At 55.2% G+C, this 21,331-nt stretch overlaps 2 protein-coding genes and 1 long non-coding RNA gene across 3 annotated transcripts; all 3 read left to right on the top strand.

Moving 5' to 3' along the window:
* Positions 1–1,009: 1,009 nt before the first annotated feature.
* On the top strand, positions 1,010–13,813 carry LOC137844687 (uncharacterized). The gene is made up of 4 exons (XM_068661228.1): positions 1,010–1,116; positions 1,547–1,711; positions 4,836–5,651; positions 13,068–13,813. The coding sequence occupies exons 1-3, from the start codon at positions 1,065–1,067 to the stop codon at positions 5,357–5,359; spliced, it is 741 nt and encodes a 246-aa protein (XP_068517329.1). The 5' UTR covers positions 1,010–1,064; the 3' UTR covers positions 5,360–5,651; positions 13,068–13,813.
* LOC137844682 (uncharacterized) lies at positions 7,935–14,395 on the top strand. Its single transcript, XM_068661219.1, has 4 exons — positions 7,935–8,527; positions 8,958–9,072; positions 12,266–12,546; positions 14,138–14,395. The coding sequence occupies exons 1-4, from the start codon at positions 7,958–7,960 to the stop codon at positions 14,315–14,317; spliced, it is 1,146 nt and encodes a 381-aa protein (XP_068517320.1). The 5' UTR covers positions 7,935–7,957; the 3' UTR covers positions 14,318–14,395.
* A 1,416-nt stretch (positions 14,396–15,811) lies between these two features.
* LOC137844704 (uncharacterized) lies at positions 15,812–21,060 on the top strand. Its single transcript, XR_011089995.1, has 3 exons — positions 15,812–16,122; positions 16,550–19,296; positions 19,839–21,060. It is a non-coding gene; the product is annotated as an uncharacterized lncRNA (long non-coding RNA).
* Positions 21,061–21,331: the final 271 nt, after the last annotated feature.

The following is a 21,331-nucleotide window of genomic DNA, read 5'->3' as shown; positions in this document are numbered from 1 at the left end:
ACAGAGCTCAGCTGCCCACTCGAGCGGAACCACAACACTTATCAAGAAGCCACAGGTGCCACTGCCAGGGAGATCAGCCTGGGCTTTGCACCTCCTACAGCTGTGGGCCAGGGCACAGGCTGGGATGGGTGAGGGACAAACCTCTACAAATCCACGAGGGGACAGCAGGGCACATGAAGCTGGGAGGAGCACACGAGGGCAGACAGAGCAGGGGGTGAAAGGGGGCCACTCCATGCACTTGTCTGGTCAGGCCCTGCACCTGAGCACCATCGTCTGTCCTGTCCTCTTCTGGAATCTTTCCTTACCTCTGTGTGATCTCGCTCTGTCCCATGTGCACAAGTGATGCAAGGAGAAAGTGCCAGCTGCTGGTGGAGCAGCAGGAGTGGATTTGGCACCAGGTGCTGGAATCAGACTGGGGCCGAGGTCACCCCTGGCCAGTACTGTCAGCTACTGGAACCAGGCTGTCCCCCTGTAGCTCCTCGAGCACTGGAAGCCGGTCTCAGCAACCAGGCAAATGCGGCAGGAGCGTTTTGGGTCTCCCAAAGCAGCTACTGGGGTTACAGGCCTGGCTGCATCTTCCCCAAATGGGGTCTGCATGACCCTGTCTGTGTGTCTCCCAGAAACGTGCTCAGCTCTGATACCAGTGAAGCTCCCAGGAGTGCCAGCCAAAGGACTAGTGCTCGGCAGTACCACATTACCAGGCCCAGTTCAGCCCGGCCCGCTGCCCTCCACCTGCCCCCCTTGCTGGCGACGCTGAAGATGAGCAGCTGCTTTCTCCAATCCCTGTCCTCTCCCTTCTCCTCTCCCGTGCGAAGGAGCTGCCTCAGCCTTTCCCCGCACGCCTCCACGTCCCGGGCTGGGCTGCAGGACGGGCAGAGCCCCGCGGGCAGCAGCCGAAGCCCTGCCCGCCCACAGGCGCCCAGCACTCGCAGCCCGGGCCAGCCCCCGAGCGGCCCCGGGGCGGAGCTGGCGGCGCCGGGCGGCGGCGGCGGGGAGGAGGCGCCGCGGGCGGAGCAGAGCCGGGGCTGGCGGGGGCAGCGCGGCGCGGGCGGCGGAGCGGCAGGATGCGGCAGGGCCGGGCCGCAGGGCTGGCGGCGCTGGCCGCGGTGCTCCTGGGTGCGCGGGGCTGCCGGCGCCGGGGACGGGACGGGACGGGGCTGCCCTCGCTTCTGGCCCGCCGGCTTCTTACGGACCTCGCTCCCCTCTGGCCTCCCTCTGCAGCCATCCCGCCTGCCTCCAGCGAGCTCAGCCGGCCGTTGCCTCCCACCTTGCCTTGCTCCCTGCCTTCCTCCTCTCCTTTCGGCACACCCCCACTCATTGCTGCCTGCTTCCCTTCTCCTTCTGTCTCGGACTCTCCTCCCAAACAGCCCTGCTCCGACCTAGTCCCTAAATAACCCTTCCCAGAGAAATGTCCTTTGTGTGCTTTCTTCTGAGAAAAAGCTCGCATCGGCTGTCAACCGTTTTCTTCTGACCTTTCCCCTTTCCTGACATTTTTGGTGGAAGCAAAGCCATTTTCTGAGTTTTCTCCTGCTTTTCTTCTTGGCAGTGGCTGCAAGCAGAGCCCAGGTGCAGCAGGAGCCACGGGCACAGACCACCGAGGGCACCGGCATCGACATCGCCTGCTCACACCCCAACATCCAGTCATATGATATCATTTATTGGTACCGTCAGCTCCCTGGCCGAGAACCCGCATTCCTCGTGACGGCTTATAGTGGGTCTCAAGATGTGACGGACCCGGTAGGGCGGCTCTCGGTGGCAGGAGACCGCCGGTCCAGCACCCTGCGACTCGCCCGGCCCCGTCTTCGGGACGCGGCGGTGTATTACTGCGCCCTGAGAGCCACGGGGAGAGGAGCCGGGGCTGCGGCCGTGCAGGAACCGTGGCGGGCGGGGCCGGGCGTGTGTGGCGGGGGCGAGGCAGGGGCACAGCCCCCAGGGGGCGCTGCCGCTCCGCCCGCCAGGACCACCTCGTCCCGCAGCCGCGGGGGTTCCCCCGCCAGTCCAGACCCGTCCCCACTGAGGCCCTTCGGTTCTTCTGTGTCCGAGGATGGGGGTCAGGTGTGGGCAGACCCATTTGGGTGTGAGGGGTCAGGACGTCACACCCAGCGATGTCAAGAGAGTGGAGGGGCACACCTGACTGCATGAGCTGTGTGCGTAGCACCAGAGAGACCTCCACACAGTCGTGCTCTCGCTGCTTCTTTCAAGTTGCTAACACCTGGCAGAGAGAGGCCTGCACATCGATAGGAGTTGAAATTTGACGCAGAGGTGCAAAGCTTCCTTCTCTTCCCATCTACATCATGTTTGCAGTTCCTAGGAGCCCTTCCCAGGGGCCCTATCTAGCAGCTTTGGCATGGAGGGCACCTGAGTAGCCTGTTTGCCTGAGTAGCAGCTGGCAATGCCAGAGACATCCAGTCCTGCTGAATCCTTTCATTAAGGCCATGAGCAGTCGGAAGGAAGGCACCCTTGGCATGGTCCATGCCTGGTCCCCAAAAAGGGCACACAGGTGGTGACAGCGTATGTCACAAGTGGGCTTCAGAGAAAAAGGGTCAGGCTGGAGAAAGGGTCAGAGCAGAGCCTCATGATTGTGCAAAGGAGCAAAGAAAAGGCTTTTCCTTTTGGTCAGGAAGCAATCCCAGAATCATGCAGTGTGGGGGCTGACTGCCAAGGAAGCAGACACACAGGAAAGCCTTTTGGGTGCAGGAGGCACCCAGCCACACACAAGCCAGCAGGGTTCACTTGTTGCAAAGGCAGCCAACGGCCTGCAGTGCTGGGAGGGACAGGTGGTGCCATGCGGTTTGTGGGGGAGAGCTGGGGGTACAGTTGCAGCCAAGCTCGCCGGGAGACGCTTCTGGTGCATGGAAGTCCCCTTGCAGAGCTTGGGATTAAATGGCACTGGCCTGAGGGAGTGTCAGAGCAGTTATATTCGGTTTCCTGCGTTTTCTGTAGTGGTCATGTTTTAAGATCTCGTTGTACAGGCTTTGTCCCAAGCCCAAATCCAGCACAATGCTTCCAGCACAGCATTGCTATCTGGTTGAGAGAAGTGATTGTCCTGCTCTACTCTGTGCAGGTGTGACCTCACCTTGAGTACTGTGTAGTCTTGTGAACCACAGAACAAAAACAACATGAAACTACTGGAGAGTGTCCAGAGAAGGACTACAAAGATGGTGAAGGTCCTTGAGGGGAAGACATTTGAGGAGCAGTCATTTGGCCTGTTCAGCCTGGAAAAGAGACCTCATCATGGTCTCCAGCTTCCTCACAATGGGGAGTAGAGTGGCCGGAGATAATGTATTCTCTCTGGTAACCAGTGATAGGACCCAAGGGAATGGTGTCAAGTTGCGGAGAGGTTCAGTTTGAATATCAGGAAGTGGTTCTTCACTGAGAGGGTGGTTGCACACTGGAACAGGCTCCACAGGGCTGTAGCCATGGCACCAAGCCTGTTGGAGTTTAAGAAGTTTAATATGCTCTTAGTCATATGAACTTGGGTAGACCTGTGTGGTGCCAATAGTTGGACTCGATGATCCTTATGAGTCCCTTCCAAGTCGGGATATTCAATGATTCTGATTCTACCTTTGGGACTGAGATAACGTCCCGGCCAGAAATGTCAGTACTGGCCACTCACTCTAATGATACCTCTGGAACCTTGAATGATACAGTGACTACACCATTCCTCATCCCACCCCATCAGGACACAGCCAGACTGCTGGGATGCTGCACCACAGGGTTCCTCACCAATTTCTGGGGACTTGCTTACAAGGCAATGTTCTTAGTTGGTATAGGAAAGAAAGAAGAGAGTGGTTAGAAACAGGGTGCAAGTTGTTCCCAGAAGAAAAAGAACCATCCCTAGAGAGAGGAGGATCCCAGGAGGTGATGTAAAACACAAGTGGAGCATGAGCCCTGAAGAGTAAATGGGCCATCAGGAGGGTGCAGAACAGCAGAATTTTCTCACTGTAGTGGGGAGGATGCCAATGGAGGATCAGTGCAGGAACAGACCCTTCTGACCATGGGGAGAAAAGAGCCACCATGTTCCCCAGCTGTGCAGACGTTGGCTGCAGAAACAATACTGTCACTGATGGAGGAGGACCCCAGCCGGGTATTTCAAGCACTCCAAGCACAAGCATTTTCTCCTCCCCCTTGCATTCTTTGTTCCCCTTGCCGAGTCATTTCCTGCAGCTCTGCTCTCCCGGGGCTTTTTGTGGGGACGTGTGCTCTTCTGAGGCTCTCTCACACATGCCGGAGGATTGGTCTCACAATGCGCCTTGTTTATCTCTTCCTCGCTGCCTTCCTGAGGCAACCACTGGGTAAGCATTGCCTGTGGCCGGTGGCATGATTCTCCTTCTCTTCAGGAGACCATCACCCCCATCAACAGCTCTCTGCAAGGAGCTACTCATGAATTACTGGGAAAATGATGGCTAGTATTAGATCGTGCCTGTTTTGCGCGTCTTTTCTGAAGATGCTCTTACTGCTGGGAAGAAAGATGAGGCAGCATAAAAAACCTCCTCTCCTGATCATCTCAGATCTTCTTCCCTTCCTTTCCTGTTGCCAACCATCCATGCCACTCTGCCTCTCTCTCCTGACACTCTGGGCAGTTTCTTCTCCTGAGAGAAGGAATTAAAGACAGTTCTACCCTGGGGGGATGGTAATGGCCCTACATGTGGGAAGTAATGGATATTACCATGCTCTGGGATCCATTCTAACCTCTGGTCATAGACCTTCTGCCCAAAGATGCCAAAATCCATGGGATTTTTGCTTCAGTCAAAGGCATAAAGATCCTTCCCATCCAGAAACTTACTTCTCCCCTTGGTTTCTGTGATCAGTTGGTGACATTTGGTTTCTTTCAGATGCCATGGGGCAGACCTCCGTCACCCAGCAAGAAGGACAAGTCACCGTGGAACAGAAAGAAACGTTCCAGACCACTTGCACGTATCAAATCCCCATCTTTTATGCCTTGTATTGGTATCAGCAGAAGAAGGGACAAGCCCCTCAGCTGGTCATATATCACACCGAAGCAGGCACCAAGCAGAGTGGCCGTTTCACCACTGAGCTGAACACTGTGGGGAAATCCAGCATTCTGCAGCTGAAGGAAGTCGAGCTCTCTGACAGCGCCTTGTACCTCTGTGCTGTGAATGACACCCTGGTGCAGGGAGCTACACTGGCTGTGCAACAACCCCGGATGGGGAGGGGATGTATGTGTGCAAGGCAGAGCTCTGGGATGGGGCCCTCTTCTCTCTTTTGGCTGACTGCTTCCCCTGTGCACTCCGAGATCTGCCAGCCAGATCCTCTTTCCCAATGGGACTGGTGTCAGTGGCTTGAAAGGAAGGAGAAGGTGGTGAAAGAGGCCCTGCCCTCAAGGTGTTCTCCCTGAGGGAGGGCTGAATGATGACAGTGGAGTACTGGCACTGCCTGAAGCAGGGCTCATTGCGGCTGCTGACCAGTGGGGTTGGGCCACTGGGCCAGCGCAGCATGCACCGGTCATACAGCGACATGTCTTAAGGCTGCAGGTGAACCTGGGAGAGAGGGCAGGCAGGAAGAAGAGCACAGGGAAAAGTGAGGAGCAAAATGTCTTCATTCAGACATGATCCAAAAAGAGTGGTTAGGACCAATAAGGCTGCTGCCCCTCTCTTAGATGAAAATCCAACTCAGCCAGGTCCTATACGGTCTCTGAGTGTCCTGGTTTCAGTTAGCACAGAATTAATTTTCTTCCTAGTAGCTGGTGGAATGCTGTGTTTTGGCTTAGGATGAGAAGAGTGCTGATAACACCCCGATGCTTTAATTGTTGCAGAGCAGTGCTTATACTAAGCCAAGGACATCTCAGCCTTTTGCTCTGTCCTGGCAACGGGCAGGCTGGGGGTGCAGTAAGAGCTGGGAGGGGACAGACCCAGGACAGGTGACCCAAACTAGCCAAAGGGGTATTCCATACCATCTGACGTCATGCTAAACAATATATAGGGGTGGCTAGCCGGGGGGAGGGGGCCGGACTGCTCGGGGTTAGGCTGGGCATCGGTCAGCGAGTGGTGAGCAATTGCATTGTGCATCACTTGTTTGTACATACTATTATTACTTTCCTATTATCACCATTGTATTATTATTGTTATTATTTTATTATTATTTTATTATTATTATTATTTTCCTGTCTTATTAAACTGTCTTTATCTCAACTCACGGGCTTCACTTTCCATTTCTCTCCCCCGTCCCAGAGAGGGAGGGGGGAGGGTGAGCGAACGGCTGCGTGGTGTTTAGCTGCCGGCCGGGTCAAACCACGACACTGAGTCACACCTTTCCTAATCCCTCTCTCATGACCACCATCGCCAGGGAGACAGGCTGAGAAATCCTGAGCAACCTGATGTGATGAGACCTGCTCTGAACTTAGGGTTGGATTATGTGCATGCTGGCAGTGCAGCCTGTGATCCTCTGGGAGGGTTTCTCAGATGACCACTGGCTAGGAATGCTCAGGAGTCTTGGGGCGACCTGCATGATCACCACATCTCAGCCTTGGTGGGATGCTGATGTCAGATCACTGTTTCTGTTCATTCCCAGTGTGCCGCTTGTTCTCATACTGATATCACTCATAACATCAAAAGCAGGTGGAGGGAACAGCACTCATGCACACTGCTGCTCTTATAAAAACATACATGAACTCATCAGTCCACTCACAAACACTCCTGGATGCATTTTGAAGTACTGTCAACTACACACACACACATAACTGTGCACACAGTGAAGAGAGCAAAATCTGCCCACTTGAAGCCCAGGGTTGGGATCTTAATCTCTACTGTCTCTGCAGGAACATCCTTGCTTGCTGAGGCCCTGCTGTGTTGTCTGTCCAGAAGATATCGAGTGGTGGAGGACAATGAATCCTGAGCAGCAACTCCATCTCCTCCTTCCTCCTGCTGCCGCTGTCTTCGCCTAGAGGTGGGGGAAGGTCTACAAAGTGCTTTCTTTTCTTGCTGCCAAGTTTGTCTGATAGCTGAGAGCTGCTGCTCTTCATCCTGGACTCAGTCATCGACCTCTTCATCCGGACTGGGAATACACCTGTGATGGTGATGGTGGTGCCCAACCAGCACTTGCATCCCTCTGTGTAGTTTGTCTTTGGCAACCTCCCCTTCACTGACATGCGCCATGTCTTGGTCGGGATGCCTCTTACACTTATAGATGCCTTCTCTACAAGCATTAGGGAGGGGGGCAGAGAGAAAGAACAGCAAAAAGCTGGAAAGAAGTACATGCACGGACACAAGCCTGACTGACAGATGATGAGGGAGGTAGTGAGGAGACCAAATCTGGGCATTTGCAAGACTTGTGGGTGGTTCAGGGGTCTGCGGCTCTCTTTAAGCCTCAGAAGTTATCACATTGGGGACCTCGTCAATGGGGAGGCTAAGAAAAGAGGAGGCAAGCAACAAGCATGCAGAGACAGGGACCAGGGAAAACAAACACAGAGGCAGTGACAAGAGACAAACCTCACCATTCACACCAGTTGTTGGCCTATCAAGAAGCCACAGTTGCCACTGCCAGGGAGATCAGCCTGGGCCTTGCACCTCCTACAGTTGTGGGCTAGGACACTGGCTGGGATGGGTGAGGGACAAACCTCTACAAACCCATGAGGGGACAGCAGGGCACATGAAGCTAGGAGGCGCACATGAGGGCAGACAGAGCAAGGGAGTAAAAAAGGCCACTCCATGCACTTGTCTACTCAGAGATTACCTCTGTATAGTCTCGCTCTGTCCCATGTGCATATGTGCTGCAAGGAGAAAGTGTCAGGTCGTGGTGGAGCAGCAGGAGTGGATTTGGTGCCAGGAACTTGAGTCAGACTGGGGCCAAGGTCACCCCTGGCCTGTGCTGTCAGCTGCATCATCCTGCAGATCCTGGAGAAGGGGAAGCGGGTCTCAGCCTCCAGACAAATACGGCAGGAGTGTTTGGGTCTCCAAAGCAACTACTAGGGGTACCAGCCTGGCTGTATCTTTCCCAAATGGGGTGTGCATTACCCTGTCTGTGTGTCTCCCTAAAAACGTGCTCAGCTCCGATACCAGCGGAGCTCCAAACACTACCGGCCACAGCTGGGAAACCAGTGATTCGCATCACCACACTACCAGACCGAGTACACCCCGGCCCGCTGCCCTCCGCCTACCCCTCTTGCTGGGGACGCTGCAGATGGGCAGCTGCTTTCTCCGCTCCCTCTCCCTTTCCCACTCCCTTCTCCTACCCTCCCCACTCCTCTCCCGTGCCGAAGGAGCTGCCTCTGCCTTTCCCCGCACACCTCCACGCCTCCGCGTCCCGGGGTGGGCTGCAGGACGGGCAGAGCCCCGCGGGCAGCAGCCGAAGCCCTGCCCGCCCACAGGCGCCCAGCACTCGCAGCCCGGGCCAGCCCCCGAGCGGCCCCGGGGCGGAGCTGGCGGCGCCGGGCGGCGGCGGCGGGGAGGAGGCGCCGCGGGCGGAGCAGAGCCGGGGCTGGCGGGGGCAGCGCGGCGCGGGCGGCGGAGCGGCGGGATGCGGCAGGGCCGGGCCGCAGGGCTGGCGGCGCTGGCCGCGGTGCTCCTGGGTGCGCGGGGCTGCCGGCGCCGGGGACGGGACGGGACGGGGCTGCCCTCGCTTCTGGCCCGCCGGCTTCTTACGGACCTCGCTCCCCTCTGGCCTCCCTCTGCAGCCATCCCGCCTGCCTCCAGCGAGCTCAGCCGGCCGTTGCCTCCCACCTTGCCTTGCTCCCTGCCTTCCTCCTCTCCTTTCGGCACACCCCCACTCATTGCTGCCTGCTTCCCTTGTCCTTCTGTCTCGGACCCTCCTTCCAAACAGCCCTGCTCCGACCTAGTCCCTAAATAACACTTCCAAGAGAAATGTCCTTTGTGTGCTTTCTTCTGAGAAAAAGCTCGCATCGGCTATCAACCGTTTTCTTCTGCCCTCTCCCCTTTCCTGACATTTTTGGTGGAAGCAAAGCCATTTTCTGAGTTTTTTCCTTCTTTTCGTCTTGGCAGTGGCTGCAGGCAGAGCCCAGGTGCAGCAGGAGCCGTGGGCACAGACCAGGGAGGGCTCCGGTATCGACATCACCTGCTCACACCCCAACATCCAGTCAAACGACGACATATACTGGTACCGTCAGTTCCCGGGCCGAGAACCCGCATTCCTAGTGACGGCTTATAGTCGGTCTCAAGATGTGACGGACCCGGCTGGGCGGCTCTCGGTGGCAGGAGACCGCCGGTCCAGCACCCTGCGACTCGCCCGGCCCCGTCTTCGGGACGCGGCGGTGTATTACTGCGCCCTGAGAGCCACGGGGAGAGGAGCCGGGGCTGCGGCCGTGCAGGAACCGTGGCGGGCGGGGCCGGGCGTGTGTGGCGGGGGCGAGGCAGGGGCACAGCCCCCAGGGGGCGCTGCCGCTCCGCCCGCCAGGACCACCTCGTCCCGCAGCCGCGGGGGTTCCCCCGCCATCCGAGCCAAAGCCCCAGCCCAGACTCATCCCGACTGAGGCCCTTCGGTTCTTCTGGGTCAGACGATGAGGGTCAGGTGTGGGTCTGACCCATCTGGGTGTGAGGGGTCAGGACGTTACACCCAGCGACGTCAAGAGAGTGGAGGGGCACACCTGACTGCATGAGCTGTGTGCGTAGCACCAGAGAGACCTCCACACAGTCATGCTCTTGCTGCTTCTTTCAAGTTGCTAACACCTGGCAGAGAGAGGACTGCACATCGATAGGAGTTGAAATTTGACGCAGAGGTGCAAAGCTTCCTTGTCTTCCCATCTGCATCATGTTTGCAGTCCCTAGGAGCCCTTCCCAGGGGCCCTGTCCAGCAGCTTTGGCATGGAGGGCACCTGAGTAGCCTGTTTGCCTGAGTAGCAGCTGGCAATGCCAGAGACATCCAGTCCTGCTGAATCCTTTCATTAAGGCCATGAGCAGTCGGAAGGAAGGCACCCTTGGCATGGTCCATGCCTGGTCCCCAAAAAGGGCACACAGGTGGTGACAGCGTAGATCACAAGTGGGCTTTGGAGAATGCGGGCAGGCTGGAGAAAGGGTCAGAGCCTCATGATGGTGCAAAGGAGCAAAGAAAAGGCTTTTCCTCTTGGTCAGGAAGCACCCCCAGAGTAATGCGGGATGTGGGATGACTGCCAAGGAAGCAGACACACAGGAAAGCCTTTTGGGTGCAGGAGGCACCCAGCTGGACACAATTTGGTAGCATGCCCTTACAGCAAAGGCAGCCAACGGCCTGCAGAGCTGGGAGGGACAGGGGGTGCCACACGGTGTGTGGGGGTGAGCCTGGGGCACAGCTGCAGCCATGCTCGCTGTGAGACACTTCTGGTGCTTGCAAGTCCCCTTGCAGAGCTTGGGGTTAAACGACACTGTCCTGAGAGACCATCAGAGTGGTTATGTTGGGTTTCCTGCATTTTCTCTAATGGTCACATTTTAAGATCTCGTTGTACAGGCTTTGTCCCAAGCCCAAATCCAGCACAATACTTCAAGCACAGCATTGCTATCTTGTTGAGAGAAGTGATTGTCCTGCTCTACTCTGTGCAGGTGTGACCCCACCTCGAGTACTGTGTGCAGTCTTGGGCACCACAGTGAAAAACAACATGAAATTATTGGAGAGTGTCCAGAGAAGGACTACAAAGATGGTATAGGTCGTTGAGGGGAAGTCATTGAGGAGTGGCTGAGGTCACTTGGCTTGTTCAGTCTGGAAAAGAGACCTCATCATGGTCTCCAGCTTCCTCACAATGGGGAGTACAGTGGCCCGAGCTAATGTATTCTCTCTGGTAACCAGTGATAGGACCCAAGGGAATGGTGTCAAGTTGCAGAGAGGTTCAGTTTGGATATCAGGAAGTGGTTCTTCACTGAGAGGGTGATTGCACACTGGAACAGGCTCCACAGGGCTGTAGCCATGGCACCAAGCCTGTTGGAGTTTAAGAAGTTTAATATGCTCTTAGTCATATGAACTTGGCTAGACCTGTGTGGTGCCAATAGTTGGACTCGATGATCCTTATGAGTCCCTTCCAAGTCGGGATATTCAATGATTCTGATTCTACCTTTGGGACTGAGATAACGTCCCGGCCAGAAATGTCAGTACTGGACACTCATTCTAATGATACCTCTGGAACCCTGAATGATACAGTGACTACACCATTCCTCATCCCACCCCATCAGGACACAGCCAGACTGTTGGGATGCTGCACCACAGGGTTCCTCACCAATTTCTGGGGACTTGCTTACAAGGCAATGTTCTTAGTTGGTATAGGAAAGAAAGAAGAGAGTGGTTAGAAACAGGGTGCAAGTTGTTCCCAGAAGAAAAAGAACCATCCCTAGAGAGAGGAGGATCCCAGGAGGTGATGTAAAACACAAGTGGAGCATGAGCCCTGAAGAGTAAATGGGCCATCAGGAGGGTGCAGAACAGCAGAATTTTCTCACTGTAGTGGGGAGGATGCCAATGGAGGATCAGTGCAGGAACAGACCCTTCCGACCATGGGGAGAAAAGAGCCACCATGTTCCCCAGCTGTGCAGATGTTGGCTGCAGAAGCAGTACTCTCACTGGTGGAGGAGGACCCCAGCCGGGTATTTCAAGCACTCCAAGCACAAGCATTTTCTCCTCCCCCTTGCATTCTTTGTTCCCCTTGCCGAGTCATTTCCTGCAGCTCTGCTCTCCCGGGGCTCTTGGTGGGGACGTGTGCTCTTCTGAGGCTCTCTCACACATGCCGGAGGATTGGTCTCACAATGCGCCTTGTTTATCTCATCCTCGCTGCCTTCCTGAGGCAACCACTGGGTAAGCATTGCCTGTGGCCGGTGGCATGATTCTCCTTCTCTTCAGGAGACCATCACCCCCATCAACAGCTCTCTGCAAGGAGCTACTCATGAATTACTGGGAAAATGATGGCTAGTATTAGATCATGCCTGTTTTGTGCGTCTTTTCTGAAGATGCTCTTACTGCTGGGAAGAAAGATGAGGCAGCATAAAAAACCTCCTCTCCTGATCATCTCAGATCTTCTTCCCTTCCTTTCCTGTTGCCAACCATCCATGCCACTCTGCCTCTCTCTCCTGACACTCTGGGCAGTTTCTTCTCCTGAGAGAAGGAACTAAAGACAGCTCTACCCTGGGGGGATGGTAATGGCCCTACATGTGGGAGGTAATGGATATTACCATGCTCTGGGATCCATTCTAACCTCTGGTCATAGACCTTCTGCCCAAAGATGCCAAAATCCATGGGATTTTTGCTTCAGTCAAAGGCATAAAGATCCATCCCACCCAGAAAGCTTAATTCTCCCCTTGGTTTCTGTGATCAGTTGGGGACATTTGGTTTCTTTCAGATGCCATGGGGCAGACCTCCGTCACCCAGCAAGAAGGACAAGTCACCGTGAAACAGAAAGAAACATTCCAGACCACTTGCACGTATCAAATCCCCAGCTTGTATGGCTTGTACTGGTACCAGCAGAAGAAGGGACAAGCCCCTCAGCTGCTCGCATATTACACCACAACAGGCAGCATGCAGAATATCCATTTCACCATGGAGATGAACACTGTGGGGAAATCCAGCATTCTGCAGCTGAAGGAAGCCGAGCTCTCTGACAGCGCCTTGTACCTCTGTGCTGTGAATGACACCCTGGTGCAGGGAGCTACACTGGCTGTGCAACAACCCCGGATGGGGAGGGGATGTATGTGTGCAAGGCAGAGCTCTGGGATGGGGCCCTCTTCTCTCTTTTGGCTGACTGCTTCCCCTGTGCACTCCGAGATCTGCCAGCCAGATCCTCTTTCCCAATGGGACTGGTGTCAGTGGCTTGAAAGGAAGGAGAAGGTGGTGAAAGAGGCCCTGCCCTCAAGGTGTTCTCCCTGTGGGAGGGCTGAATGATGACAGTGGAGTTCTGGCACTGCCTGAAGCAGGGCTCATTGCGGCTGCTGACCAGTGGGGTTGGGCCACTGGGCCAGCACAGCATGCACTGGTCATACAGCGACATGTCTTAAGGCTGCAGGTGAACCTGGGAGAGAGGGCAGGCAGGAAGAAGAGCACAGGGAAAAGTGAGGAGCAAAATGTCTTCATTCAGACATGATATAAAAAGAGTGGTTAGGACCAATAAGGCTGCTGCCCCTCTCTTAGATGAAAATCCAACTCAGCCAGGTCCTACACGGTCTCTGAGTCACACCTTTCCTAATGCCTCTCTCATGACCACCATCGCCAGGGAGACAGGCTGAGAAATCCTGAGCAACCTGATGTGATGAGACCTGCTCTGAACTTAGGGTTGGATTATGTGCATGCTGGCGGTGCAGCCTGTGATCCTCTGGGAGGGTTTCTCAGATGACCACTGGCTAGGAATGTTCAGGAGTCTTGGGGCAACCTGCATAATCACCACATCTCAGCCTTGGTGGGATGCTGACGTCAGATCACTGTTTCTGTTCATTCCCAGTGTGCCGCTTGTTCTCATACTGATATCATTCATAACATCAAAAGCAGGTGGAGGGAACAGCTCTCATGCACACTGCTGCTCTTGTAAAAAGATGCATGAACTCATGGGTCCACACACAGGCACTCCTGGATGCATTCTTGTTAGGGAAGACACCACCGTCAAGGGAGATACCATCCCAAGGTAATACAACATCCTGAGGACCTCCTGACTCCTAGGACCAGTTGATGAGCTGAGCCTCTCTTCCCCCTGAATTGGGACACCTTTAGGTGATATTTGAACGCTTGGTTATAAATTTCTCTAGAGTCTTTGAGCCTTTTAACGCATTAATTTCCAGGCTACACACCTGTGTCACCTGTGTATTTCATGCATGCTAGCTTGCTTTTGCAGACAGTCACTATCACCGGCAATCCAAAGAACGTGTGTACCTGTTGCTGTAATAAATTGCACTTGATTGCATTGTTCCTAGTCATGATAGTTCTCGTTAAACGCAACTAGAGTAAGAGTGGTAATATGTTATTTGTGAATCTGTGACCGTGGCAGTTCAGTGCTCTGAATCCAACCAGACCCCAATGGTTAAAGCGTTATTGGTGAATCTGTGATTGTGATAGTATAGTACGCTGAATCCGACCAGGCCAATAACGGTTAATTGACTACACCACTTAACACAACAATACTGAAGTACTGTCAGGCACACACACACACGTGTGTGCACACGCAGTGAAGAGAGCAAAGTCTGCTCATGTGAAGCCCAGGGTTGAGAGCTTTCTACTGTCTCTGCAGGAACATCCTGGCTTGCTGAGGCCCTGCTGTGTTGTCTGTCCAGAAGATATCGAGTGGTGGAGGACAATGAATCCTGAGCAGCAACTCCATCTCCTCCTTCCTCCTGCTGCCACTGTCTTCGCCTACGGGTGGGGGAAGGTCTACAGAGTGCTTTCTTTTCTTGCTGCCAAGTTTGTCTGATAGCTGAGAGCTGCTGCTCTTCGTCCTGGACTCAGTCATTGACCTCTCAACACTTGAATCCTTCCATGCAGTTTATCTTTGGCAACCTCCCCTTCACTGACATGTGCCATGTCTTGGTCGGGATGCCTCTTATGCTTTTAGATGCCTTCTCTGCAGAGAGGACCTTTCTTTCTTACCTTTTAGCTTCCGCCTCCTTCTTTCCTTCCCTAGAATCATTCCTTAACCATTAGGGAGGGGGGCAGAGAGAAAGAACAGCAGGAAGCTGGAAGGAAGAACATGCATGGACACAAGCCTGACTGACAGGTGATGACGGAGGCAGTGAGGAGACCAAACCTGGGCACGACTTATGGGCAGTTCATGGGTCTGCGGCTCTGTTTATGCCTCAGAAGTTATCATGTTGGGGACCTTCTCAATGAGGATGCTAAGAAAAGAGGAGGCAAGTAACAACATGCAGAAACAGGGACCAGAGAAAACAAACACAGAGGCAGTGACAAGACACAAACCTCACCATTCACACCAGTTGTTGGATTATCAAGAAGCCACAGGTGCCACTGCCAGGGAGATCGGCCTGGGCCTTGCACCTCCTACAGCTGTGGGCCAGGACACAGGCTGGGATGGGTGAGGGACAAACCTCTACAAACCCATGAGGGGACAGCAGGGCACATGAAGCTGGGAGGAGCACATGAGGGCAGACAGAGCAGGGGGGGCAAAAGGGGCCACTCCATGCACTTGTCTACTCAGAGATTACCTCTGTATAGTCTCGCTCTGTCCCATGTGCACAAGTGATGCAAGGAGAAAGTGCCAGCTGCTGGCGGAGAAGCAGGAGTGGATTTGGTGCCAGGAACTTGAGTCAGACTGGGGCCAAGGTCGCCCCTGGCCTGTGCTGTCAGCTACTGGAACCAGGGGGTCCTCCTGCAGATCCTGGAGAAGGGGAAGCAGGTCTCAGCCTCCAGGCAAATACGGCAGGAGTGTTTGGGTCTCCAAAAGCAACTACTAGGGGTACCAGCCTGGCTGTATCTTTCCCAAATGGGGTGTGCATTACCCTGTCTGTGTGTCTCCCTAAAAACGTGCTCAGCTCCGGTACCAGCGGAGCTCCAAACACTACCGGCCACAGCTGGGAAACCAGTGCTTCACATCACCACACTACCAGACCGAGTACACCCCGGCCCGCTGCCCTCCGCCTACCCCTCTTGCTGGGGACGCTGCAGATGGGCAGCTGCTTTCTCCGCTCCCTCTCCCTTTCCCACTCCCTTCTCCTACCCTCCCCTCTCCTCTCCCGTGCCGAAGGAGCTGCCTCAGCCTTTCCCCGCACGCCTCCGCTGGTATCGGAGCTCCAATACCAGTGGAGCTCCCAGTACTGCAAGCCAACGGACTAGCGCTTTGCAGCATCACGGTACCAGGCCCAGTTCAGCACGGCCCGCTGCCCTCCGCATGTCCCCCTTGCTGGCGACGCTGAAGATGAGCAGCTGCTGTCTCCGCAACCTTCTCCTGTCCCGTGCCGAAGGAGCTGCCTCAGCCTTTCCCCGCACGCCTCCACGTCCCGGGCTGGGCTGCAGGACGGGCAGAGCCCCGCGGGCAGCAGCCGAAGCCCTGCCCGCCCACAGGCGCCCAGCACTCGCAGCCCGGGCCAGCCCCCGAGCGGCCCCGGGGCGGAGCTGGCGGCGCCGGGCGGCGGCGGCGGGGAGGAGGCGCCGCGGGCGGAGCAGAGCCGGGGCTGGCGGGGGCAGCGCGGCGCGGGCGGCGGAGCGGCGGGATGCGGCAGGGCCGGGCCGCAGGGCTGGCGGCGCTGGCCGCGGTGCTCCTGGGTGCGCGGGGCTGCCGGCGCCGGGGACGGGACGGGACGGGGCTGCCCTCGCTTCTGGCCCGCCGGCTTCTTACGGACCTCGCTCCCCTCTGGCCTCCCTCTGCAGCCATCCCGCCTGCCTCCAGCGAGCTCAGCCGGCCGTTGCCTCCCACCTTGCCTTGCTCCCTGCCTTCCTCCTCTCCTTTCGGCACACCCCCACTCATTCCTGCCTGCTTCCCTTCTCCTGGCTCGGACTCTCCTTCCAAACAGTCCTGCTCCGACCTGGTCCCTAAATAACCCTTCCCAGAGAAATGTCCTTTGTGTGCATTCTTCAGAGAAAAATCTCGCATCGGCTGTCAACCATTTTCTTCTGCCCTTTCCCCTTTCCTGACATTTTTGGTGGAAGCAAAGACATTTTCTGAGTTTTCTCCTGCTTTTCTTCTTGGCAGTGGCTGCAAGCAGAGCCCAGGTGCAGCAGGAACCATGGGCACAGACCACCGAGGGCACCGGCATCAACATCACCTGCTCACACCCCAACATCCAGTGGTATGATATCATTTATTGGTACCGTCAGCTCCCTGGCCGAGAACCCGCATTCCTCGTGAGGGCTCATACTGGGTCCGAAGCTGTGACCGACCCGGTAGGGCGGCTCGTGTTGGCAGGAGACCGCCGGTCCAGCACCCTATTGCTTACCCAGCCTCGTCTTCGGGACGCGGCGGTGTATTACTGCGCCCTGAGAGCCACGGGGAGAGGAGCCGGGGCTGCGGCCGTGCAGGAACCGAGGCGGGCGGGGCCGGGCGTGTGTGGCGGGGGCGAGGCAGGGGCACAGCCCCCAGGGGGCGCTGCCGCTCCGCCCGCCAGGACCACCTCGTCCCGCAGCCGCGGGGGTTCCCCCGCCAGTCCAGACCCGTCCCCACTGAGGCCCTTTGTTTCTTCTGGGTCCGAGGATGGGGGTCAGGTGCGGGCAGACCCATTTGGGTGTGAGGGGTCAGGACGTCACACCCAGCGATGTCAAGAGAGTGGAGGGGCACACCTGACTGCATGAGCTGTGTGCGTAGCACCAGAGAGACCTCCACACAGTCGTGCTCTCGCTGCTTCTTTCAAGTTGCTAACACCTGGCAGAGAGAGGCCTGCATATGAGCAGGTGTTGAGTTCTGACATAGAGACACAAAGCTTCCTTCCCTCCCCATCTGCACCATGTTTGCAGTTCCTAGGAGCCCTTCCCAGGGGCCCTGTCCAGCAGCTTTGGCATTGAGGGCACCTTGTGCCTGAGTAGCAGCTGGCAATGCCAGAGACATCCAGTCCTGCTGAATGCTTTCACTAAGGCTACAAGGAGTCAGAAGGAAGGCACCCTTGGAAGTTTGTGCATGGTCCCCAGCCAGGGCACACAGGTGGTGACAGTGTAGGTCACAAGTGGGCTTCAGAGAAAAAGGGTCAGGCTGGAGAAAGGGTCAGAGCAGAGCCTCATGATGGTGCAAAGGAGCAAAGAAAAGGCTTTTCCTTTTGGTCAGGAAGTACTCCCAGAATCATGCAGTGTGGGGGCTGACTGCCAAGGAAGCAGACACACAGGAAAGCCTGTTGGGTGCAGGAGGCACCCAGCCACACACAAGCCAGCAGGGTTCACTTGTTGCAAAGGCAGCCAACGGCCTGCAGAGCTGGGAGGGACAGGTGGTGCCATGCGGTTTGTGGGGGAGAGCTGGGGGTACAGTTGCAGCCAAGCTCGCCGGGAGACACTTCTGGTGTATGGAAGTCCCCTTGCAGAGCTTGGGATTAAACGGCACTGGCCTGAGGGAGTGTCAGAGCAGTTATATTTGGTTTCCTGCGTTTTCTGTAGTGGTCACATTTTAAGATCTTGTTGTACAGGCTTTGTCCCAAGCCCAAATCCAGCACAATGCTTCAAGCACAGCATTGCTATCTGGTTGAGAGAAGTGATTGTCCTGCTCTACTCTGTGCAGGTGTGACCTCACCTCGATTACTGCGTGCAGTCTTGTGAACCACAGAACAAAAACTACATGAAACTATTGGAGAGTGTCCAGAGAAGGACTACAAAGATGGTGAAGGTCCTTGAGGGGAAGACATTTGAGGAGCGGCTGAGGTCATTTGGCCTGTTCAGCCTGGAAAAGAGACCTCATCATGGTCTCCAGCTTCCTCACAACGGGGAGTAGAGTGGCCCGAGCTAATGTATTCTCTCTGGTAACCAGTGATAGGACCCAAGGGAATGGTGTCAAGTTGCGGAGAGGTTCAGTTTGGATATCAGGAAGTGGTTCTTCACTGAGAGGGTGGTTGCACACTGGAACAGGCTCCACAGGGCTGTAGTCATGGCACCAAGCCTGTTGGAGTTTAAGAAGTTTAATATGCTCTTAGTCATATGAACTTGGGTAGACCTGTGTGGTGCCAATAGGTGGACTCTATGATCCTTATGAGTCCCTTCCAAGTCGGGATATTCAACGATTCTGATTCTACCTTTGGGACTGAGATAACGTCCCAGCAAGAAATGTCAGTACTGGACACTCACTCTAATGATACCTCTGGAACCTTGAATGATACAGTGACTACACCATTCCTCATCCCACCCCATCAGGACACAGCCAGACTGCTGGGATGCTGCACCACAGGGTTCCTCACCAATTTCTGGGGACTTGCTTACAAGGCAATGTTCCCAGTTGCTATAGGAAAGAAAGAAGAGAGTGGTTAGAAAGAGGGTGCAAGTTGTTCCCAGAAGAAAAAGAACCATCCCCAGAGAGAGGAGGACCCCAGGAGGTGTTGTAAAACCCCAGTGGAGCATGAGCCCTGAAGACTCTAAACGGGCCATCAGGAGGGTGTAGAACAGCAGAAATTTCTCACTGTAGCGGGAAGGACGCCATTGGAGGACCAGTGCAGGAACAGACCCTTCCGACCATGGGGAGAAAAGAGCCACCATGTTCCCCAGCTGTGCAGATGTTGGCTGCAGAAGCAGTACTCTCACTGGTGGAGGAGGACCCCAGCCGGGTATTTCAAGCACTCCAAGCACAAGCATTTTCTCCTCCCCCTTGCATTCTTTGTTCCCCTTGCCGAGTCATTTCCTGCAGCTCTGCTCTCCCGGGGCTCTTGGTGGGGACGTGTGCTCTTCTGAGGCTCTCTCACACATGCCGGAGGATTGGTCTCACAATGCGCCTTGTTTATCTCATCCTCGCTGCCTTCCTGAGGCAACCACTGGGTAAGCATTGCCTGTGGATGGCAGCATGATTCTCCTTCTCTTCAGGAGACCATCACCCCCATCAACAGCTCTCTGCAGGGAGCTGCTCATCAATTACTGGGAAAATGATGGCTAGTATTAGATCATGCCTGTTTTGCGCGTCTTTTCTGAAGATGCTCTTACTGCTGGGAAGAAAGATGAGGCAGCATAAAAAACCTCCTCTCCTGATGATCTCAGATCTTCCCTTCCCTTCCTTTCCTGTTGCCAACCATCCATGCCACTCTGCCTCTCTCTCCTGACACTCTGGGCAGTTTCTTCTCCTGAGAGAAGGAACTAAAGACAGCTCTACCCTGGGGGGATGGTAATGGCCCTACATGTGGGAGGTAATGGATATTACCATGCTCTGGGATCCATTCTAAGCTCTGGTCATAGACCTTCTGCCCAAAGATGCCAAAATCCATGGGATTTTTGCTTCAGTCAAAGGCATAAAGATCCTTCCCATCCAGAAACTTAATTCTCCCCTAGGCTTCTGTGATCAGTTGGGGACATTTGGTTTCTTTCAGATGCCATGGGGCAGACCTCCGTCACCCAGCAAGAAGGACAAGTCACCGTGAAACAGAAAGAAACGTTCCAGACCACTTGCACGTATCAAATCCCCAGCTTGTATGGCTTGTACTGGTACCAGCAGAAGAAGGGACAAGCCCCTCAGCTGCTCGCATATTACACCACAACAGGCAGCATGCAGAATATCCATTTCACCATGTAGATGAACACTGTGGGGAAATCCAGCATTCTGCAGCTGAAGGAAGCCGAGCTCTCTGACAGCGCCTTGTACCTCTGTGCTGTGCGTGACACCCTGGTGCAGGGAGCTACACTGGCTGTGCAACAACCCCGGATGGGGAGGGGATGTATGTGTGCAAGGCAGAGCTCTGGGATGGGGCCCTCTTCTCTCTTTTGGCTGACTGCTTCCCCTGTGCACTCCGAGATCTGCCAGCCAGATCCTCTTTCCCAATGGGACTGGTGTCAGTGGCTTGAAAGGAAGGAGAAGGTGGTGAAAGAGGCCCTGCCCTCGAGGTGTTCTCCCTGTGGGAGGGCTGAATGATGACAGTGGAGTACTGGCACTGCCTGAAGCAGGGCTCATTGCGGCTGCTGACCAGTGGGGTTGGGCCACTGGGCCAGCACAGCATGCACTGGTCATACAGCGACATGTCTTAAGGCTGCAGGTGAACCTGGGAGAGAGGGCAGGCAGGAAGAAGAGCACAGGGAAAAGTGAGGAGCAAAATGTCTTCATTCAGACATGATCCAAAAAGAGTGGTTAGGACCAATAAGGCTGCTGCCTCACTTTTAGATGAAAATCCAACTCAGCCAGGTCCTATACGGTCTCTGAGTCACACCTTTCCTAATCCCTCTCTCATGACCACCATCGCCAGGGAGACAGGCTGAGAAATCCTGAGCAACCCGATGTGATGAGACCTGCTCTGAACTTAGGGTTGGATTATGTGCATGCTGGCAGTGCAGCCTGTGATCCTCTGGGAGGGTTTCTCAGATGACCACTGGCTAGGAATGCTCAGGAGTCTTGGGGCGACCTGCATGATCACCACATCTCAGCCTTGGTGGGATGCTGACATCAGATCACTGTTTCTGTTCATTCCCAGTGTACCGCTTGTTCTCATACTGATATCACTCATAACATCAAAAGCAGGTGGAGGGAACAGCACTCATGCACACTGCTGCTCTTATAAAAACATACATGAACTCATCAGTCCACTCACAAACACTCCTGGATGCATTTTGAAGTACTGTCAACTACACACACACACATAACTGTGCACACAGTGAAGAGAGCAAAATCAGCCCACTTGAAGCCCAGGGTTGGGATCTTACTCTCTACTGTCTCTGCAGGAACATCCTTGCTTGCTGAGGCCCTGCTGTGTTGTCTGTCCAGAAGATATCGAGTGGTGGAGGACAATGAATCCTGAGCAGCAACTCCATCTTCTCCTTCCTCCTGCTGCCGCTATCTCCTCCTAGGGGTGGGGGAAGGTCTATATAGTGCTTT

This window comes from Anas acuta, chromosome 25 (genome assembly GCF_963932015.1).
Source record: "Anas acuta chromosome 25, bAnaAcu1.1, whole genome shotgun sequence".
In the NCBI taxonomy this organism is placed as follows: Eukaryota; Metazoa; Chordata; class Aves; order Anseriformes; family Anatidae; genus Anas; species Anas acuta.
The sequence above is the reverse complement of the archived record's forward strand: the minus strand, read 5'-3'. Positions and strand labels throughout refer to the sequence as shown.

Excerpts from the sequence above, each read along its gene's own strand:
- LOC137844687 (XM_068661228.1), top strand. The coding sequence starts at position 1,065 with ATGCGGCAGGGCCGGGCCGCAGGGCTGGCGGCGCTGGCCGCGGTGCTC. Across the intron at positions 1,117-1,546 it reads GCTGGCCGCGGTGCTCCTGG|TGGCTGCAAGCAGAGCCCAG; the intron begins GTGCGCGGGGCT and ends TCTTCTTGGCAG. Across the intron at positions 1,712-4,835 it reads ATTCCTCGTGACGGCTTATA|ATGCCATGGGGCAGACCTCC; the intron begins GTGGGTCTCAAG and ends GGTTTCTTTCAG.
- LOC137844682 (XM_068661219.1), top strand. The coding sequence starts at position 7,958 with ATGGGGTGTGCATTACCCTGTCTGTGTGTCTCCCTAAAAACGTGCTCA. Across the intron at positions 8,528-8,957 it reads GCTGGCCGCGGTGCTCCTGG|TGGCTGCAGGCAGAGCCCAG; the intron begins GTGCGCGGGGCT and ends TCGTCTTGGCAG. Across the intron at positions 9,073-12,265 it reads TCAAACGACGACATATACTG|ATGCCATGGGGCAGACCTCC; the intron begins GTACCGTCAGTT and ends GGTTTCTTTCAG.